Source organism: Fulvia fulva, chromosome 1 (assembly GCF_020509005.1).
Source record: "Fulvia fulva chromosome 1, complete sequence".
NCBI lineage: Eukaryota > Fungi > Ascomycota > Dothideomycetes > Mycosphaerellales > Mycosphaerellaceae > Fulvia > Fulvia fulva.
The window spans coordinates 3,536,106-3,558,584 of record NC_063012.1 but is presented as its reverse complement, the minus strand read 5'-3'; the positions used below and the strand labels follow the sequence as shown (position 1 = coordinate 3,558,584).

Here is a 22,479-nt window from a genome sequence, read left to right as displayed (position 1 = left end):
AGAATTAACTAGAAGCTATCTTATACGCACCTCGTTAGCTCGAAGCCAATTATCGCTAAGCTATCCTAGATAGGGCGGCGTTATATAAGGCTAACGAGCTAAATAAGAAGAAGTTTAAGAATGTATATACCGAGTTATAATATACTACAAAGTATAAGTAGGAATATAAGTAAGACCTCGAATAAGTAAACGAGGACTTAAGTAAGGCAAAGTAGGACGTAACTAAGTATAGGAAGTAGGCTGACGAATAGTATAATTATACTAAGTCTACTAAGAAGGAAGTTAGTATACTTAAGGCTAAGGTAGCCGAACTCGATAGCCTCGTACCTAATAAGACCGTACCTACTACTATAGACGTAGTAGGGCTATAATAGAAGATTTAGACGCTCTAGTAGGAACTCGAGGAGGCTAAGCGTAGCCGTACTACCGAGTAACCGAAGGAACGTAGTGCTCGTTCCCTCTCCGAGTTACGACGCCGCCGCGGTAATAAGCCCGCCGATAAGCCTACTAATACGCCCGCCGATAAGCCTATTAATAAGGGGACTAAGAAGTAGCCTACCGTCCGTAAGCACCGTAAGTAGCGCGTCTACGACTTATCTAATCTAGATTTATCCGACTTATCCTCCGACTCCGATTCCGACGTCGATCTACCTCCGCGTAAGAGTAAGGGTAAGAAGAAGGATAAGAAGAAGAGTAAGGAACTAGTTATTATTAAGGAGGACTACGAGATAGTAGATACTAGCGTCGATATAGTCCGCTATAATCCTACTATATCTAAGGACTTTAAGACTAGTAGCCGCGTCGACTACCGAAGCCTAAGTTCTCTAGTAAGAACTATAGTAAGGACTCCCTAAGCCTCGACGAGTAGACTATATAACTTAGTAATAAGTTCGCCGTCTCGACTTTTAAGGACGTACTATCCGCCCTCCGCTTCGTTTAAGAATATACTACCGGGTTAGTATAGTAGATACTTCGAAACCACATTCTATAGAAGATCCTTATCGGAAAGTATATAGTTAGTAAGCCCTTTAAGTCCGTATAGAAAGCCCTTAAGTTCCTTAACCGTACCTCTGGCGACTATAACCCCAAAGGCACGGTACGTAATAATATAGACGCTCTAAAGATAGGAGAATTAGACAAGTTCTCTCTATTCTACGGTAAGTACTAGAAGGAACGCGCTCGCCTACCGCTAGCTTTAAGCCGTAGGTAGGAAGCTCTTAAGCTAAAGAAGAAGCTTAGCTTTAAGTACCGTACCCGTCTTATAGGACTTACGGAATTCAAGACAGTCGAGGGCCTAGCTTCGTAATACTATCGCCTAGAGAGCGAGATAGCTTAGCTCGATATCGACCTACCTCGAAAGGTTAACGATAATAAGGACAATAAGAAGCTATCTAGTAGTAAGCCTCCGGGCGCGACGCTAGATATAACTACGCCTACTATCGGCTAGGTAATACCGCTAGCGATTCCTACTAATACTAGTATACCGCTTAGTTACTTACCGTATACTAACTAGGCCTTACTTCTATAGAAGGACCGGCCTAAGCAATATAAGAACCTCGTACTACTTACCTAAGATTAGCGTACCTAGATTATTATAAGCGGTAGCTACCTACGGTACCGCGGTACCGGATACGCCTTAGGAGTAGCTAGCTATCTACTCGACCCCTACGAGCGCCCTAAGCGAAAGACCGCTAATAATAGTCTAACCGCTATAGTAGTAGTACTACCGGCGGTAAACGCCTAGACTATTATCTAAGCATAATAGATAATAGTCCGATATAGGAAGTATTATAATAGTATAAGCACTATTACTTACCTTACGAACATAAACACGAATATAAACATTACGGTATAAGAATAGTATAGGCATTTTCCTTATAAGCCCGTCCGAATACGCCCTCTATAGAAGTAGATAAAGGACCCGAAGTCTCGTATTACTTTATAGTAGAGGGTAGGGCAAATAGACATTATATATTGTTAAGAATATATAGGCTAGTAGGGCGAAAAGTACAGGTCTAGTGGACCCGTACTTAGTCACGTGATCAATGATTACGTAACTAAGCACGTGACTAATATTTCCTAGCCCGGGCTAGGAAACATCTAGACACCTATAACTAAAACCTATACTAATACCGGCGATACTATATATAGATATACGCTATCCTATTAGGTCCTTCTTTGTCTTTCGTATAATCCGCCGTCTTCTACTACTACGTAACTCGTACCTCTTTAATAGGTTATAAGCCCGAGTTAGTAACTCGGTGTTTCACCCTCGACAAAGTCGTATTAGAGTTATTCCTCTTTAGAACAAAAGGAAGGTAGACTAGAGGCCGTACCCGCCTTATATAGGAAGCTATAGCCGTACTATAGGTATATATAAGACGTAAAAGAGCCTAGTAAGGCACTATTAGACTCCGAGTTAGGGAGCCTATACTAATACCTTAGACAAGTAGGCGAGCTTACTAAGAAGAGTCGCTCTCCGGACATCGCGTTTGTATCGACTAACTATTTATTCTAAGAGAGCCGTAGTGTCTTAGAAACCCCCTCTACTAAGAGGGTTACGCTATAGTGTCTTAGTACTAATACGATCCTTACCGACCGACTTTCCTCCTCTTCCCGGCGGATAGCTATCCTCTCCGCTATTAACCTCGCGTTCGGTTTATTCTATTTCGATCCGATCGCGTACGACCAAATATATCCTTTTACCTAAGGGTAGCTAACCTATCCCTTAACTTATAAAAATAGAGAACGAGACTAGGTTTATAAGAAAGAGAGCAGCACCTGTTCTAATAAGAGAGAACTACGAAACGTAGTTCAAGCTAATAAGAATACACCTAGTATTAAAGTAGGTTAACTAGGTCCTCGAAGACATTATTACGGACATTCCCGCTACAACCCTATCTATAGCGACACCCTCTATATTATCGGAGTCATCCCTTCCTTTAGATTAAGCGATAAGGAAGGTATCGTATAGACGGTACAATGTAACCGCCCTATATAAGATATATATCTGTCTGTCGATAGATAACTAAGAGATGATATACGAGATCCGGTATACAAAGGAGTTATAGGAATAGGCTAAAGCTAAATATAAGAGAAGACTTCTCGCTACTAGAAGAAGTTTGCTTTAGTAATATACTAATTTCGTAATAACAGAGGACTAGTCAATAGATAACGCCTAGTAGGAGCTTAGCTCAATTGTAAGGAGGGCTGTTTTAATCTCGACTTAGTTCTAAGACATTAAGACTAAGGACAGAAAGATCTAGTAACTCTTAGTAGCTCTGCTAGACTCATTTGGCTCAATTCGCGATACAATTAATGCCTAGGTGAATCTCTTACTACAAGACATTCTTATAATTCTTAGGGAGAAGCAAGAATTAATGATTTATTAAGGGACAGCTATGTTCGCTAAGAAGGGTTTCTAGGGCAAGCTTACGTGCCATCTCTATAATAGTAACCATTTTATAAGCAAGTACCTACACCTTTCTATAGCTTAGTAGGCTGTTAGGAACAAGGACAAACTAGCTAGGGTTACCTACCCTACTAAGAGACAACCGTTACTACCTCGTAGGAGGTCATTATTACTAAACCTTCGTAATGTCCTTAAGGTAATAACGGACCTTACAAAGTAGATAAAGGAGAGCCGTAAGCCAAAGGCCTCCTCTAGTAAGCCTATAAGGGCCTATACGACCTAGGAAGACGTATTAGACCCTAAGATACTATTAGAAGATGATAATGTTAATAAGGTTACCTATTCTACTATAGAAGCTAAAGGCAAGTACCCCTCGTCCGAGTAGTTACTTAACTCTTATATACCATTATATATAACTAACTAAGATTTACTATTTAGGACACTAAAGCCTCTTTAAAAGAGGAAGTAGATCAAGGTTAGGGGTGGCTATCTATAAGCTACATATATAGGAAGTGTAGTAATAGGTAGTCCTTCTAGAAAGTAAATTGTCTTAGAAAATGTCCTGTTTGTTCCTGGCCTTAGAGTTAGTCTTGTTTCGTGGAATCAGTTCAGCTAACAGTTTGCTGTCTAACCACCCAGTTTCACCCTAAAATCCTTGTCTAGTAAACCCGTTGTCTAGACCAAACTTCGAGGAGGAGTACCGTTTATCTACTCGATCTCGGAAATTCTTAAGCTATAGCATGCTGGCATACTCTCTTAAGAACGTGACGGCACCGCTATAGCTAACACTAAGTCCGAAGATCAGTAGGAGCTATAGTATAGAAGATGTGCACACCTTGGCAAGGGACTACTAAGAAACCTTCACAGAGTCACTAACAAGAAAGATCCTATCCCTGTTCCTTCTGAACACCTAAGTTGTAAGGTATGCTCCCTTGCTAACATAAGGAAGTTCAAGGGACCTGCTACAGAGAGAAAAGGAGAAAGGCTGGCCCTTGTCTCTATTGACATCTGTAGGCCTTTTCAGGGCGCAGTCTCAAGACTAGGGTACAAGTACTGGCTTGAGATTGTAGACAACTTCTCTCGTAAGAAGTGGGTAATCCCTTTAAAGGCTAGGAGCGACGCTCCTATAGCACTGCAGAAATGGAAGATAAAGACAGAGAAAGGCTCAAGGTGCTTTCTCTCTGCAATAAGGAGTGACGGTGCAAGGGAGATTCTCGCCTTGCTGAAACAGTGGGAGAAGGAGTTTGGCATTCAGATGGACACAACTGATGCCTATAACTCACTTCAGAATGGGCCTGTGGAAAGGTCAATTCAAGCCTTTAAGAACACAGTCAGAGCTATGCTTGAGGACTCAAACATGCCAGTTGAATTCTGGCTAGAAGCCCTTATTGCTCAGGCTGTGGTTCGGAACAGACTACCGAATAGCCCAATTGTTGATGGTGTCGCTCTTTCACCGGAAGAAGCCTTTACTGGCCAGGTACCATCAGTTGACCATCTCAGAGTCTGGGAATGCAAAGCAGTGGTCTATGTTGACCCAAGATCCCAACCTCAGGGCTTGAGAAAAGACAAATTGATGAATAGAGGAAAAGAAGCTGTTTTTGTGGGTTACAATGAGAACTCCACAAAGCAATGGCTATTCTGGGAGCCTGACATGCGAGCTGTTAAGGCCTATAGCCAAGTTGACTGGTTTGAGAATGAGAAGGGGGGTGATATGGACCTTGGCATCACCTTTACTAACCAGTCAAACAAAGCGCCACAGCGTAATCCGGTTGGGCGTCCAGTTATTGGAAGCAGCCGCCTAGCAGAAATGTCACACCGCCGGGGTGACATTCCCAATTCATCACAACAGCCACCACAACCTGCTAAGCCGCTGTTTGTACAACTTCCCCTACCTCCAAAAGACATTAGAGAGTACCAGAAGATCGGAGTTGAGGGGACTCTAGGTAAACAAAGCGAGGAAGAGATTGTTCAGGAGGAACAACCTCAACAGCCACCTCAAGTTGTAGGCAACAAGAGGTTAAGGGGGGATGAAGATGATAGCTCTGCTGAGCATGAAGCCAAACATCATAGAGCATTGATTGCTCAGATGTTTCATCTTGATCCAACTATGAGCTGGGTAGAGGAAATCCTGAATGATGTGGAGGAGCATGCATTTGCTGCTGTTGGGCAGGCTATAGCCTACCAGCAGGAAGTGCCAATCCCAAAGTCCTATAGAGAGGCAGTAGGAGACCCCAATTGGGGACATATGTGGAAAGAGGCAATCCAGAGGAAACTCATTGCCTTAGGAAGCAACAACACCCTAGAGCCAGTAGTGCCGCCAAAGGGTGCAAACCTGGTTACCTCAAAGCGGGTTATTGATGTGAAAAGGATGATTAGTGGTGCTATTGAAAAGTTCAAGGCAAGACTAGTCGCAAGAGGGTTTTCACAGAAATATGGTGTTGACTTCGAAGAGACCTTTGCGCCTACTGTTAGGCATGATACCCTCCGGGTTTTCATGGCTGTAGTGTGTGAAAAGGATCTTGAGATGCACTAGGTGGATGTGAACAATGCTTTCACTGAAAGCAGCCTTCTTGAAGACATCTACATGATCCCACCTCCAGGTGTTGACATTCCCCCAAACATGGTCTTCAAGGTCCTTAGAAGCCTCTATGGACTTAAGCAAGCAGCCAGAGACTGGAACAAGCTCTGTGTTGCAAAGCTAGAACAGATTGGATTCACCCAGTCCCAGGTGGATCCATGCCTGCTCATCCACAGAGGGAGAGACATCATGGTTCTCACCTATGTGGATGACATCCCCATTGCAGCTCCTAAGCTGTTAGATGTTCAGTGGTTCAAGGCTGAATTTGGAAAAGTGTTCAAGATCAAAGATCTTAGGGAACCTGAGAAGATCCTTGGAATGAGGATCACAAGAGACAGGTCCCAAGGCACACTCAAGCTTGATCAGGGACACTATATCCAAACCAACCTTGCCAAGATGGGCATCTCCCCAGAGAAGGCCAACCTAACACAATCACCTATAGACAGCTACGATGACGTGAAACCTGCAGGTCCTATAGATGAAAGATGTGACAAACAGGAATACCAGAGCAACAATAGTACCTGGATGTGGCCAATGACAATGACAAGACCAGACCTTGCTTCTCCCCTTAGGAGAATCAGCTCATATGTTGCTGACCCTTCAAAGCTGCACCTCAGAGCTTTGAAGAAACTCTCCAGATACCTGAGATCATATCCTGACCTAGGTTTGATGTACAGGAGAGGAGGAGGTATTCTCCAAGGGTACTCGGATTCTGATTACGCTATAGACAAGGCGGACAGAGTCTCAATCCTTGGACATGTGTGGCTCCTATATGGATCACCTGTGTCCTGGATGAGTAGGAAGCAAAAGTCTGTTGCTACATCAACAATAGAGGCTGAATTCATGGCTATGAATTCAGTAGCTAAGCAGTCACAGTTCCTTGCTGCAATTATCAGGGAGATGAGGTGCCCAGAGTTGGTTGGAGAATGTTCTTTCCAACTAAACATTAAGGCAAGCAAGGGTACTGTTGATGAGCTGAGACCAGTGAAGCTTATGGGTGACAACCAAGCTGCTTTGACTCTTGTCAAAGATGCCCATATTCATGAAAGGTCAAAGCATATTGATGTAGCATATTACTATGTCAGGAATCTCTAGTGGCAGAGGAAGATTGCAGTGGACTACTGCCATACAAAGGACATGGTTGCTGATGGGCTAACAAAGCCTCTCAATGGCCAGCAGTTTCAAAACTTTGTAAGGCAGCTCTAGCTTGCATAAGGGATTGTTGGAGACCTTCTGACCTGAGTGGGAGTGTTGAGAATATGCAGGCCAGCAGGGCGAAATATACAGGTCCAGTGGACGCGTACTTAGTCACGTGATCAATGATCACGTGACCAAGCACGTGACCAATATTTCCCAGCCCCGGGCTAGGAAACATCTGGACACCTATAACCAAAACCTATACTAACACCGGCGATACTATATATAGATACACGCTATCCTATTAGGTCCTTCTTCGTCTTTCGTATAATCTGCCGTCTTCTACTACTACGTAACTCGTACCTATTTAATATATATAAACCTTTCTCGATAACGGTACTAACTCTAAACTTATAAACACTTCCTACGCGTAAAAACATAACTTCTATTTATATAATATTAAACCTTTTACTCTCGGACTAGGGGACGGCTCGTAAGCCCCTACTATTATTTTAAAAGTAATAAATATCGAGCTTAACCTATAGGGCTATACCGAAATCGTAAAGTGTCTAGTTACCGATACTTACTACGACATCGTATTAGGCTTAGGTTAGTACGTAAAACACAGCCCTTATAAGGACTAGAAGCGACACAGAATTATATTTAATAATACTAGCTACCGTAGCTACTCCCTTTACTAGGATATTATACTACCTATAGTCTTACCTCCTATCGAAACACTAGTAACCCCTCTACTAGACTATAATAGCCTTAAACGACTAGACATCTCCGCTATACCGGTCTCTTAACCTATCGAAGGAGTTAGCGTAGAGCGTGTTAGGTACTATACTAGTAAAGGCGATATTAAGTAAATTAGCCTCTACGAACTCCGTAAGCTATCTTGTATAAAGGGGGCTAAAGTCTATACGATATAGATCAACCCGCGCGAGACTTACGCTAGTAAGAGCGTAGCTAACCCCGTAACTATATAAGTATTAGGCCTATATACTATAATAGTACGAAAAGTTATAGGTAGTAAAGCTACCTTCGCCTACGCTATATACGTCGAAGATTCCTATTACCGTATACTACGATACCGCTAAGAGTACTAGGCGGAAGTGTACGCTATAAGCGTAGCAGATTACGATGTCTTTATAGAGAAGTTATATAGGAAGGAGAAGGAAGCCGATATAGCGAAGTTACTAGCCTACTACTAGTATAGAAAGGACCTCTTCTTAAAAGTAGAATTAAGTAAGCTACCTCCGTATCGGCTAGGCTTAGATTACGAGATCAAGCTGAAGTAGGATGCTAGACTACCTTTTAAACGCCTATATCCAATATCTAATAAAGAGTCTAAGGTAGTAAAAGCTTAGGTCGACGACTAGCTCGAGAAAGGCAATATCTAGCGTAGTAATTTACTAGCCGCTTCGCTAGTTATTATTATACGTAAACCGGGCGGCGGTCTACGAGTATATATTAACTACCGAGCTTTAAATACTATTATAGTCAAGTCTAGGTACCCTATTCCGCTTATCTAAGACACCCTAAACCGGATTAGTAGGAAGAAGTACTTTACTAAGCTCGACGTTATCGCTGTATTTAATCGCCTACGTATTATAGAAGGCGATAAGTAGAAGACTGCCTTTATAATACGGTATAGGCAGCTCGAATACTTAGTTATACTATTTAGATTATATAATGCCCCTAGTACGTTCTAGTTATATATTAACGATACTCTACGAGAGTACCTCGATAACTTTACCTCCGCGTACCTTAATAATGCTCTGATCTTTAGCGACACTCTCGAGGAGCATATCGAGTATATAGACAAGGTGATAGCTAAGCTTTAGGAGGCCGGCCTCTAGCTTAATATCGACAAGTACGAGTTCTACGTCTAGGAGACTAAGTACCTAGGCCTTATTATTAGTACTAATAGGATCAAGATAGATAAGGAAAAGATCGCTACGATTTAGGAATAGGAGACCCCTCGTAACCTAACGGACATCTTATTATTCCTAGGATTCTATAACTTCTATCGTAGGTTTATTCGTAACTACTTAGGTATCGCGTATCCTATAATATAACTTACTAAGAAGGACGTACCTTAGCTATAGGATAATACCTTTTAACAAGCCTTCGACCGTATAAAGTAAGCCTTTATAGAAGATGATATCGTACTCGCGTATTTCGTAGCTAGTAGAGAAACTAAACTTAAAACGTACGTATCGGATTTCGTTACGGCTACTATTATGTCGTAAAAGGGTAATAATAGTATTTAGCGCCTGGTTACATTTATATTAAAGAAGATGTTACTATAGGAATATAACTATAATATCTATAATAAGGAGTTACTCGCTATCGTTAAGGCGTTCGAGGAGTAGAAACCGGAGCTTATGTCTAGGGATATCGACGGCGATAAGACCGACTTCGAGTACCTTACCGACGAGAGCGGTAAGCCTATCCTCGTATACTCTAATTATAAGAACCTAGAATAGTTTATAAGTACGAAGGTACTAAACCGCCGGTAGGTACGCTAGTCTAAATTCTTATTATAGTTCTACTTTAAGATCGTATATATCCCTAGTAAAAGTAATATTAAGCCCGATACGCTTACTCGTCGTCCGTAAGACATTCTAGCTAGTAATAACGACCTACGGCAATAGTACTAAGAACAAACGCTACTACCTAAACATCGCTTCCTTGATATCTTACCTATAGAAATTCGCCCCGGGCGATAAGACAATGACCTAATAATAGGAGTACGTATAGCCTACGGTAAACTAGAGATATAGTAAGCGTTACGGTAGCTAGATACCGGAGAACTATATTAGCTCCTAAGGCGACACCGTATAGACGATACTAATGCCGTAGCTATAGGCGGATTGATATATATTAAGAATAGATACGGCGGCTATAACGTTTTTGTTCCGGATACACCTAATCTACGCTTTAAGGTGTTCTAGGCTTACTATAGTATACCTTCCGCTAGCTACTCTAGACGAGCGAAGACCTACGAGCTTATTACTAGAGACTTCGTCTAGCCTAGTCTATCGCAATACGTCCGTAATAAGATCTTTAAGTACTATAAATACCGCTTATCGAAACCCTCGTAGACGTAATACCCTAGGCTACTAAACTACTACTAATTCTCTTTAAGCTCTAGGATAAGATCGTAATAGACTTTGTAGTTAGCTTACTAGAAAGTACGGGTAGCTACGACGGTATAATATATACGGATATTTTGACTATTACTAACCGTACGGGCAAGGGCTCTTATATAATCCTAGTAAAGGAGATAACCGTAGAATATATTACGTATATCTTCTTACGGGACTACTACCGTCTCTACGGCCTACCTCTATCGATTGTAACTAATAGGGGTAGCTAATAGCTTTCTACTTTCTAGCGTAGGCTCTACGAGCTCGTCGGCGTAGATTATAAACTATCTACCGCCTTCTATCCTAAAACGGACGGCTAATCTAAGAATACAAATAAGGAGATAGAGAAGTACCTCCGTACCTTTACTAACTACGCTTAGAAGGATTAGGTAGATTAGCTACTACTTACTAAATTTGTAAAGAATAGCTATATTACCGAAGCTATAGGTGTTTCGCTATTCTTTGCCGAGCGAAGCCGTAATCTACGTACTAGTAACTTTAATAGTAACTTACCGAGACGCCTTATACCTACTAAGTAACGTATTAGTACTAAGAAAGCGGAGCGCTTTATATAGTAGATAAAGAACTTCGACGAGTATCTATACGAGTACCTCCGTTATAATTAAGCCCTATAAGCTAATAATATAAATATATACCGTACCGTACCGCCTAGATACTAGGAAGGCGACCGCGTCTATATTAATACTAAGAGGTCCTTCCTAAACGAGGGTAAGGATTCTGCCGCGGAACCTCGAAAGTAGCCCTAAAACACGACACATTTGAAAGCTCTTATTAAGGCTATTCTAACGATCTATAAAGTAGGCTACTACCCCTAGAATTAAGGGAGTTCTACCTTATTTAAGTTAGACAGCTTGAAGTTCTCTTTACCCTATTTCTTTAGCTCTATAGCCCTAAACGCCGCGGAGGTGCCTAGCTACATTAGGCAACTCCTAGGTAATAGTAGCCTAGGCTACGGCACTAATGGCGCCTACGGCTCTATAGGCGAAGCTCCCCTAAGACAACTAGTAGCAACTTATAAAGGACGTAAAAAGTATAGAAAGTAACGATTAGCTCCTATACCGGTCTCTATAGATAATAATCACTTAGCTACGTACGGCGCTTATACTATCGTATTACCGAGGGCAATAAGAAATAAGGACGACGTCCTAGGCGATTAGTAAGGCCACCCGGAATTAATACCCCTATAGCTAGGTATCGGTCGCGGCTTCGACACTAGGCCCCCGCCTAACGTACGGTATAGTTATAATCTATATTATAGTAAAGGAAGACTAGGCCGAAGTAGCGAAGCTATCGAATAAGGAGCTCGCCTAGCGAATTAATTAACTAACTAGGGGTGGTCGTAGTAAACTAATAGTCTAACGGCACTCTATAGATCTATACTAGCTCTACTACTACTAGGAGGTGCCTAGAGGTATAGCTATAGTAGGTATCTAAGGTTACGGTATTAGCGAAGGTCTTAATAAAGCAATTTACGATCCTAGTCTACGATATACCTAAGGAGTTCGACCTAACTAACTAAGGTTACCTACGTACTCTCTAAGAGGATAACCCGGTTACTCTTAACTCTCTAATCTAGAAAGCGACTTGGCTCTATAGGAAATAGCTAGAAGGTAAGAAGGCCTCGGCGCTAATAGTATAGCTATAAGACGCGAAAGCGGCGGATCTAGGGATAGAATAAGGCCTAATCTAGCAATATAGCCTTAAGATAGTAGAAAAGTACTCCTTATCCTTTCGTGTCCTCTAATACTTCAAATGCTAATAGTATAGACACTAAACCTATACGTATATAAACAAGTAGGCCTGCTCGAACTATATAGGAGACTATATATCTAGGGACTATATATTAGCTACGAGACGGTACGCGAACTGTCCGGGGTACTACCTATCGTATAGCGCGGAATGCCTATAGCGGAAACTAGCGAAAAACAAGGCAATCACAAATAGAACCGTCGCCCTAAGATTCTACGACGACTATAAGGCTAGCCTATACCGGAACTAGCTAGCGGCGGTCGGGTATAAGCCCCCTAGGGCCGAGAACGATATAAAGGATACGTAACCTAGGGCGTACGGGAGGCTATGTACTCTACTAGCTACGGCGAGGGAATCTAACTAGGCCCGGCTCCCCTTAAGTATATAACCGATACGCGTAGACTAGGACGCGCTAGGTAATAGGATTTAGGACATTATAGAAGAAATGATTGTCGATAACAATAACTAGCCTCGATACGCTTAGTATTATCTAGTATAACGTTAACTATAGCAAGGATATAGTCTAGCACTATTTCCTATACGAGGCGGACCCGTACGTCTACTACGTCCTAGTAATCTAGGAGCTATAGATTAACCCGTACTATAAGAGGCTAACGACCTATAAGTTACTAGGCTATACGATATATCTACGAGGCAACGGTAGACCCCGTACGTACTTCTATATTAGTAAGGACATACTAGAATCCGACTAGGAGGTAGTATACTACGTAGATAAAGAAGGCGGGGGCGATATTACCTCCCTCTATATAGGTACTACCTAGATATACAACCTATATATATAACCGCTAGCCTCGAGGTCTAGCCGCGACCTAGGGGTCTATAGACAGCTAGATAGTACGCTTAAGAGACAAGGGTGCTATATCGTAGTAGGAGACTTTAATATATACTACCCTTCCTAGGAAAGCCTTATATAGCCGTACCCTATAGCCGACGAAGTACTCGACTTAATAGCGAGTAACGTAATTGCCCTTAATACCCCGAAGGACCTAGGTACCTAGAAGAGAGGGGGACTCTAAGTCACGATCGACCTCTCCTAGATCTTAGATAGCTACTACTATACGGTAACCTACTATAGGATCGAACATAAACTCGAGGCGTCGTTAGACTACATACTAGTTAGGACCTCTATTACGATATAGATATAACGTATACTAGCGAGAACCCCTAAGCTAAACTAGGGAAAGGCCTACTAGGCTAATATCTAGGCGTACCTCGGTAACTCCGAGAGGCTAGTCTAGATTACGTAGTAGCAATATAATAGTAAAGACGAGATAGACGAGGTAGTCTAAGGGTTAATAGACGAAATAAGAAAAGCGACCTTACTTTACGTTCCGCTTACCTAACTAACGACATAGTCTAAACTATACTAGACGCCGAAGTACACTACGGTAGTAAGAGAAGTAAGGAGAGCCCGCCGGGTATAGACGAGTAGCTATAGCGAGGAGGCCTAGAACGTATATAGGGAGGTATACTAATAGAAGAAAGCTATAATACGGAGGGAGAAAGTAGTCGGCTAGAGGGCTATAGTAGAAGAAATCGCCGGTAAGCTAGGAAGGATGTAGAAGCTAGCGAAATAGGCCCGATAGGACCCTATATAGGGCCCCCCCTCCTTCTCTATCCTAGCGCTACAATCGCCTAGTAGCCCGGTTAGCGACCCCGAGGCTAAGGCGCGTCTACTAGCTAGTAAGTTCTTCCCGCCCCTAGTCGAGGCTAATCTAAGCGACATAAACAGCTCTACTCCCCTAGCCCCTAGTATCGCGGTCTAATAGGAGGTGTCCGAGGGAGAAGTTGCCGCTATACTTAGGAAGTTACCGGCGAAGAAAGCCCCGGGGCCGGATAGGATCCTAAACGAGCTACTAAAGAAGTATAGAGATCAACTAGCCCTAGTAGCTATAGCGATCTTTAACGCCTACCTATAGACCGGATACTACCCGATAGCTTTTAAATAATCAACGATAGTAGTCCTACGTAAGCCGTAAAAGGAAGACTATACGTAGGTAAAGTCGTACCGCCTAATTGCGCTCCTTAACACTCTTAGGAAGGCGCTTAAGAAGCTAGTTATAACGAGACTCTCCGAGGCGGTAGAGAAGTACTCCCTACTCCCGGACACCTAGATAGGTACGCGCCTATAGCGGTCGACGCTATCCGCGATAGAACTTATTACCTCTTAGGTAAAGGCTATCTAGTATAGAAATAGGGACAAGGTAGCATCCTTACTTAGTCTAGACATATCGGGAGCCTTCGACTACGTATTATACCCGCGGCTACTCTATATCCTAAGGTCGAAAGGACTCCCTAAGTAGCTTATTAACTTCGTACGGTCCTACCTCTAAAACCGTAGTACGTCGATCCTAGTCGGCTAGTATAGAAGCCTATTTTAAGTAGTCTATACTAGAATCCCGTAAGGCTTAACGCTAGTACCTATTCTGTTCCTCTTCTTTATAGCGACGCTACTCCTAGCCCTAGAATCCTAAAATACCGCTACGAGCGGCTTCGTAGACAACACGAACATCCTAGCGTAGTCTTCCTCGACTAAGGAGAACTATAGGCTACTAGAAGAGAAGCACAAGATCTATAAGGACTAGGCTAGGAGGCACGGGGCTCGGTTTGCCCTAGAAAAGTACAATCTAATACACTTTACGCGCCGGCTACGGTTCTATAATATATAAGCTTCTATCTAGATATAGGGGTATACGACTAACCTAGTAAGTCAGCTTAGGATCCTCGGACTATAGGTAGACCCGGCGCTCCGGTAGAGGAAGTACGTATAGGCAATATTACGGAAAGCTAAACAGAATATAGTATTATACTAGAGGCTTACTACGTCTATATAGGGGGCGGACTTCCGGTAGTTACGACTTCTATATACGGCTATTATACGGCTAGTCCTTACCTATAGTAGCTAAGTATAGTCCTTAGGTAAGAGGGCCTACCTATCGAAGGGACTCGTCGCGCCGCTAGCGAAGATCTAAAACCAATACCTAAGGAAGGTCACCGGGGCATATAAGTCGATACTAATAAGGCTACTTAAGTACGAGACCGCTATACCGCCGATCGACCTATATATCGAGGGACTACGGACCTCCTACTTAGGCAAGTCGGTATAGTACCTAGTATAGAAGGTTATCGCTAGTATAGTCGTAAGGGCCCGCGAATTAGTACTAGCGTATAAGGGCATTCGACCCGGAAACGAGCCGAACTACCGGGTAAGGGACGAATAGCTAGTAATACGATAGGAAGGTAAGAAATCGTTTATAGAGTAACTATAGAAAGAGAGGTAGAACAACTAGGGTATAGGGTATAGTAGACGCCCTTAGCTAGCGGGATAACCTAAGGAATAGTTAGCTATAAAATCCGCGCTTAAGTACCCCCCGAAGCTTATCTACTACCGCCTTACGAGGGTATAGAGTAGTATAGCAACCTAACTACGAAGCGAACATATCGGCCTCTAGGGGTACCTATTATAGAGGAAGGTTCTAGGATATACGAATACTAGCTACCCCTACGGCTATCGCTCCTAGAACGTACGGTACGTACTCCTCGTCTATCCGAGGTAGTCGCTAGGAAGGGGGGAGTAGATAGTAAAGGCGAGGAACCGGACGATTAGGGTACTTCTTAATAACGCTAAGAACCTACGGCGTATTACGAACTAGATACTAGAGAAGGGCTAGCTAGAATAGTACCGCCTAGTAGGAGTAGTATAGGAAGAGAGGACACGACGTAGCGCGACGAGACCGGCTAGGAGCGGGGGCTAACGGGGTAGTAATATAGACTACGTACGTTTAGAGGGAAAGCTAATATAGATAAGGAGTAGTCGGGGGCGGGAAGGGTTTTCACCTATTCGGGTTTCCCTTTATATATAACAATAGATATATACCTATATAGGCCGGATAGGGTCCTAGAATAGGGGAATAATAAATCTATCTATCTATTAATACTAAGAACTAGAAGTTATCGCGACTATCTAAGAAGCTCGACGTAAAGTAGTACGAACCGGTCACTATTACCGCTATACTAGGACAGAACGTATATAGAGTCAACCTCGACGAGACCCGTATACGAGTATATAACTCGTTCTACGCGAACCTTCTACGACCGGCGGATCCCGAGGATAATGTACGTCCCCCGCTAATTAAGGTTATAGATAATATAGGTAATACGTTTAAAACGTAGGAGATTAAGCGTATTCTAGATTCAAAGCCGAAGGGCAGAGGTATTACTATACTAGTGAAGTAGTAGGGATATTTAGATAGTAAGTCTACTTAGGAGCCCGCGAGCGTAGTATATAAAGATATGCCGAAGGCAGTTATAGACTTCTAGTATAATAAGCTAGCGAAGTCTATACCGGTTAACTTTTATCCGCTACCTAGTTAGATCCCGAATAAAACGTTACGCGATATAAGACCTAAAGTAGATATATATAGTATAGATCTAGCACCTTAGGTAACTATAGTCGTACGACCTCCCTTTAACGGTACCGGTACTATAGCTCTTCCTATTAGTAACTATACGCCTTCTAATATTACTATAGGTAATATTAAAGGAGTTTGGGTGCCTACTTCTAGTAAGTTATTAAGCGAGAGTACTAGCTCGACTATACCTTTATACGCTCGTATAGGCTAAGTTAACTACCCGCCGGTATAGTAGGAGGGCGTAACGATATAAAGGCTTACGGTAAGCTAATAGATATAACGAGGGATATAACAATAGAGGATATAATTGAAACGGCCTAGATAGAGCTACTCGATAAGACGGACGGTATAGAGGATAACGAAGCCTTTATATATATACTAAGGAAGATTTAAGGATATACGCTTCGAGACGAAGGTGTTTTAAGGGGGGGTAGTGTTACGGCCGCTCCGTAAGTAAAGGATTGGCAAAGGGGCACGTGACCTCAGATCACGTGACGCTCGGCCCGAAGCCGACCCGTAACACCTCGGCCCTTAAGTATAGGCCTCGACCTTAGAACCTACTTCTCTCTTTAGCTATCGACTTTGTTAATACTATACCCCTATACTCTCGTACTATAGCCTCGTAACACTTATAATCCCGAACACTACGCTAAGACAAAGTATATTAATATACAATATTACTTAGTTCGAGAGTACGTTTAAGAAAAAATAATAAGTCTAGAGTATATCCTTACGAAAGAAGAAATAGCGGATATTCTAACTAAAGCTCTAGACTCGCCGAATTTTAAGAGGCTACGGGACCTTATTTACGGCTAGTTCTTATATTATACTAGTACTCTTTTATCCTATTTAGGTTATGATCCCTATCTAGGTTTTTAACGAGGCTAGTTAGTTTAAAAAGCCTTCGTACTCTTTTTCCTTTATTAAAGGTTTTTTAACGAGATGAGGTACTCTATAAGCCGTTAATCGGCGTAAAACGGCCTTTAATTATAGAGCTATATATAGGCCTTAATCCTAGAACTCAGTTAGGGGTAATAGTAATTAGTTAGTACTTTAATTCTTTTTCTTTAAAGGGACGTCTTTAGAGAAAGTCGTAGTTTTCGAATTTTAGAAATTCGATTATAAAATAACGGCTAATCCTACTACTATCAACCGAGATTTAGGATACTTTACTTAAGTATACCTAAAAGGTTCTATAGTCTAGTAGGGTAAAGAGCTGTTATTAACCCTAGAATAAGCCGTTTTCAACGTATTACTTTTATAAAGTAATATCAAGAGGCAATTCGAGCTAAAGTACTATTATATACTTAGGAGCTTAGAATTATCTAGAAATAGCGAAGTACGTACCTACCTTATAAGGATATAAATACCGAAACGTTTTAGGTTTTAAGGCGTAAAGTCGCTAAAACGGTAGGGTTGCCCCCGTTAAAAGTACCTTAATCCTAAAAAATTAGGAACGACGTTTTAAGTCTAACGTACTTTACTACCGAGCGGGCTATACTACCGAGCGGGCCACTTTTGCTAAGAACTATACTACTTCCACTTTAATTACGACGGTATCTTAATACGACGACATCCTATAGAATCATTACTAGAAGGACAATTCCTCTTTAGATTCTTCGCTATCTAGCGAGTCTACTTAATAGGTACGTACGTTATGCCCCGACTCGCTATATTGCTTATAGCGTCGGAGCCTTAGTACTAGCCGAATACTATCTAGCGACTCTCTACCCACTTCCTACCTCCTAGTATCCTCTAGAGGTATCAATTGCGACGCCTTATTAAAGATTAGAGACCCTCTAGACTAAATGTACTTACGCTTTCGTGCTTTCCGCTATATAAGGGCCTCGTTAGACTTGCGTAGCTTACTAATCTCGCTTCGTATAAGAGCTATCTAATACGCTATCTCTCTACTCCCTCTCTATTGCCCTATTAAACGACCTTCCTCTTTCTACTACGCCTTTCTGAACCCGTAACGACGCTCTAAGACGTAATGACACCTATTATAAACCCTATCTTATCGAAGTTATAGGTGTCCTAGTTAACGATACTATACTTCTCCTTTATATTACGTATAAGTAAGAACTACTTCTCAATAACGTCTAGATCTTCTATTAGGGCTCGCTAACGATCGTATCTACGTGTTATACAAAACTTTAGCTCACGATGCCGCCTAATAAACCTGTCTGTCTAATTAAGACTAGCGGGCTTAAGACCCTTCTCTTATAGTAATAAATCGGCTATTACTCGTATACTAGCCTTTAATAGCGGGAAACCTCTAAGATCTAGCTCGAGTATATACTTAAGTATCACCCTCTCTTCTAGCTCTATAAGCTTCTTTAAATTAGGCTCGTAGTCACCCCGAGGAGGTCGTCTATTCAATCGATACCCTAGTGTAGTTCGAGACGCGTCGTATACCTTTATAGTAAGTCGATTCGTAATTGTCGCGTCGCGTTTCGTGGCCTAGACAGCTAAGGTCAGTTTGGCCTCGTTTAAAGACAATACACGCTATAATAGTAGTTATATAGCTATATCTATAGAAGTGGTATAGTTCTTAGTAAAAGTGGCCCGCTCGGTAGTATAGCCCGCTCGGTAGTAAAGTACGTTATAAGGAATAACTATAGCGAAGCTTTACTATAGTTAAGAAGAGGTCTTTAACCTAGCTTAAGGATTATATCCGACTAGGAGGACGGTATGTCCTATAGACTCTCTTAAAATCGCGCGTACTTAATACCTTATAGCTATCTATACTTTAGAAAAGAGTATAGGAAATAGGCTATTTACCTAAAGAAGGAGAGAGTCGTCTCTTTAGCCTAAAAACCCCTTAGTAGAAAGGTACTCTTGCCTTAATAGGTAGTATTAATATAAAGCTTATAGGGGTGTATTAGTTTATAAGCTTTATATAGCTACTTAGCAAGATATACTATTATAAAGCGGTAGACTATCAAATCCGATAGATTCTAATAACCCGTAAACTCCTAGTATCGCTAGGATCGTACGGAAATGCTTGTCTAGGCCGTAATAGGCTAGCGCCGGACTACCGGCTTATAATATCTTTAGAACTAGCTATATTCTAATTATATTAAAATCTAGAACGCTCTAGGTGGTCTAGAAGACAAGCTATGGAATCTAATAGAATCTACGAGATATAACTTCTTACAAATCCGCTTCTTATTATAAATATACTACGTAATAGATTACGTAGTATAGAAGGTTCTAGGAGTCTATAATCGAATATAAATAAGAGTAGAATAAGCCCTCTAGATAGGACAAGCACAAAAGCAAGTCTACTTCTCTTAACTACTATTACCTCGACTATTATACTCGATTCATTACGACTATCTATGAATATCCCAAGGCTAGCTTCCGCTACGAACACCTTTTAATATGAGAAGATCATTGCAGTCCGTGGTCTCGATACTTGGAGACGTAGGCCTCATCAACCAGATCAATGTTGCCTCTCATAGGACGCCTACTGCGGGTTTGTGAGCGCACGACCCAGGACGTTCTTTATTAACATGTCGGCCAGCACGACGCGAAGACTAACTATAGAGCACTTCCCTGCACACTCTCCGGCTCACAACGACCAGGTTTCGTAGCGGAGCCGCGACTCTGAGACCACGGGAGATCATGTACTGCTGGAAGAACACGCTCTCCTGACTGTCAATTGCAAGCTGGTCAGAAGCGACATATGAGCAACAAGGTTCTCTGCATATAGGGATAGCTGAGAGATGACGTGCCCCATCGTGGTGAAGCTTGACTGAAGTTGATGAAGAATGCGAATGGTCCCAAGACAGCACAGTAGTTTACGAGCTGCGACAAGACTAGTAAGTCCATAGCCTCGTATTGGATTGGACATCAGGCCACTGTAAGCCATTCAGAGCGCGCTACAGGCAAATAATTTACTAATAAGAGCTCGCGCTTCGTGTGTGGTGTCTCGATGGTAATGGCTAGCAAGCTAGGTAGCTCCTGAGTCTCAGCCGCCGGGGCGGCTGGATCGGGAAGCGCCTCCACCCTTCGCGAGCGTGCCCTGAGCTGCATCTCCTCCCGTTCAACTTCCACTTGGCATCGCCGTCAACCGACACCTGCACTGCACGCCCACTCGTGGCGAAGCTCCAAGCCCTCGACCACACGGCATCACCGTCCTCAGCGCCGACTCTCACCCCACCACCGCCTCTGCCAACACTTTGTCACTCCTTGCTTCAACAACACTCGCTCGCCCAGCCAGTGGCACTCTCGGCCTCGCCTGTGTTGCACGGGTACACCGGCCACTCCTTTCTGCGCAGTCATCAACAGAGTGCAGTGATACCACAGCTACTACGATTTCATGCTCCGCGACGAGGTCAGTCCACCAGCCCTCCAGGTAGCTTCTGGCCACGTACTGACGTTTGCAGGCGTCCTCGCGCGGACATCACCTTCACCTATCCAAGATGGAAGATCCTACCCAAACATTACAGAACTGGCTTATCTTTGCCTCGATCATCGGCGGAGTAGCATGGTACTACTGGCCTAAGGGAAAGACAGTACCCAAGCCTGCTCAAGCGGCCAAAGAGGTCAAGAAGGACGTCAAGAAAGCCGCGCGTAAGCTCGAGAAGCCCAAGACGCTCGACACAGGCGTCAAGTCTACCGAACAGCCACAGTCCTATGCAGATGCGGCTAAAGAAGATGCCGCTGAACACAGCAATAAGAAACGGAAGACAGCCGCCCAGCAGGGCTATGCACAAGCAGCGTCCAACGCTGTCGTGGAGCGAAAGGATGCTGAAGAGGACATTGATATGAGCACACGTCAGTTTGCCGCGAACATGCAAAAGGCCAGGCAAGGAATTCAAGTCAAGTCCACGAATAACAAGGAGACTCGTGTGAAGACCGTGAAGGCTAAGAGCCCAGTCCAAGCACCGACTATCTCTTCGGGGTCGTCACAGCAGGACGCAGATGAAGAATGGTCCTCAGCTTCAGTCCAGGCACAAGCCGGAGGCGTCGAGGATATGCTGGAGCCAGCCGCACCTGGGCCATCTGCGCTTCGCATCACCGCATCTGAGAAACCAACCAAAGATAAGGTAAACAAGCAGTCCAAGAAGCAAGAGGTTGAGACCAAGAAGCAGCGTCAAAATCGTAAGAAGACGGATGACGCCAGATTGGCACGAGAAGAAGCGGATCGCGAGCAGAAGGCCAACATGGAGAAGCAGCGCCGTATTGCTCGCGAGTCGCGCGGCGAACCAGCGAAGAACGGCGTTCCAATCAGCAGCGCCCCGGTGACGAACCCCTGGAAGGAACAGAATGCTGCTCGAGAGGCCCAAATTTCCGCGGTCGGCAACACTGGCGCCCCAGCTCAGCTGCTGGACACCTTCGAGACGGAATCCAACAGCAGCTCTCACCAAGAGCCGAGCACAGCTGCCACCTCGGTGACTGATGCTACTCCGGAGGTGGCCACGGTCGTTGGGTCTGACACGGCTTCGGACACTACGCCACGTTACTCTGAACAAGCCGTGGCAGGCAAGGATGAATACGCAAAGGCCATTACAGAGAGCGAACAAGACAGTGGCTGGAACGAGGTCAAAGTCAGCAAGAAATCCAAGAAGAGCAATTCTAATAGCAACACCAAGGGCGATGCTACGCCAGTCGCTGCCCCAGTGGCCAACGGAAAGCAGACCAAGGGAACAGCAAACTCGAGAAGAACTATGTTTTCTGCATTGGGCGATAACGAGGCGTGAGACCCTTGTCAAAGCGATACAGGCTCGAGACAGCATTACGGAGCCTCATGCACGAGAGTTCGATTCTACTGGTACCACAGCACCTCCCTATCCGATCTGTTCGCAAGGTTCTAATTCGTGCATTGAGCATTCAGGCGAGTGAAACTGTCTACAAACAATCAAACAATTCCACGTACTGCGTTGAGGCGTCGGCATGGCGCAAGGACTATTCGGGATTCCTTGGAACCTTGAGAATTTGGGAGAGGAATTAAAAGATTGTACTATCTATTAACCTGACTCC

General features: G+C 43.4%; 1 protein-coding gene across 1 annotated transcript; it reads left to right on the top strand.

Moving 5' to 3' along the window:
• Positions 1-20,918: 20,918 nt before the first annotated feature.
• On the top strand, positions 20,919-22,199 carry CLAFUR5_00757 (uncharacterized protein; the record flags this gene model as incomplete). The annotated part of the gene is made up of 1 exon (XM_047899905.1): positions 20,919-22,199. The coding sequence occupies one exon, from the start codon at positions 20,919-20,921 to the stop codon at positions 22,197-22,199; it is 1,281 nt and encodes a 426-aa protein (XP_047757370.1).
• Positions 22,200-22,479: the final 280 nt, after the last annotated feature.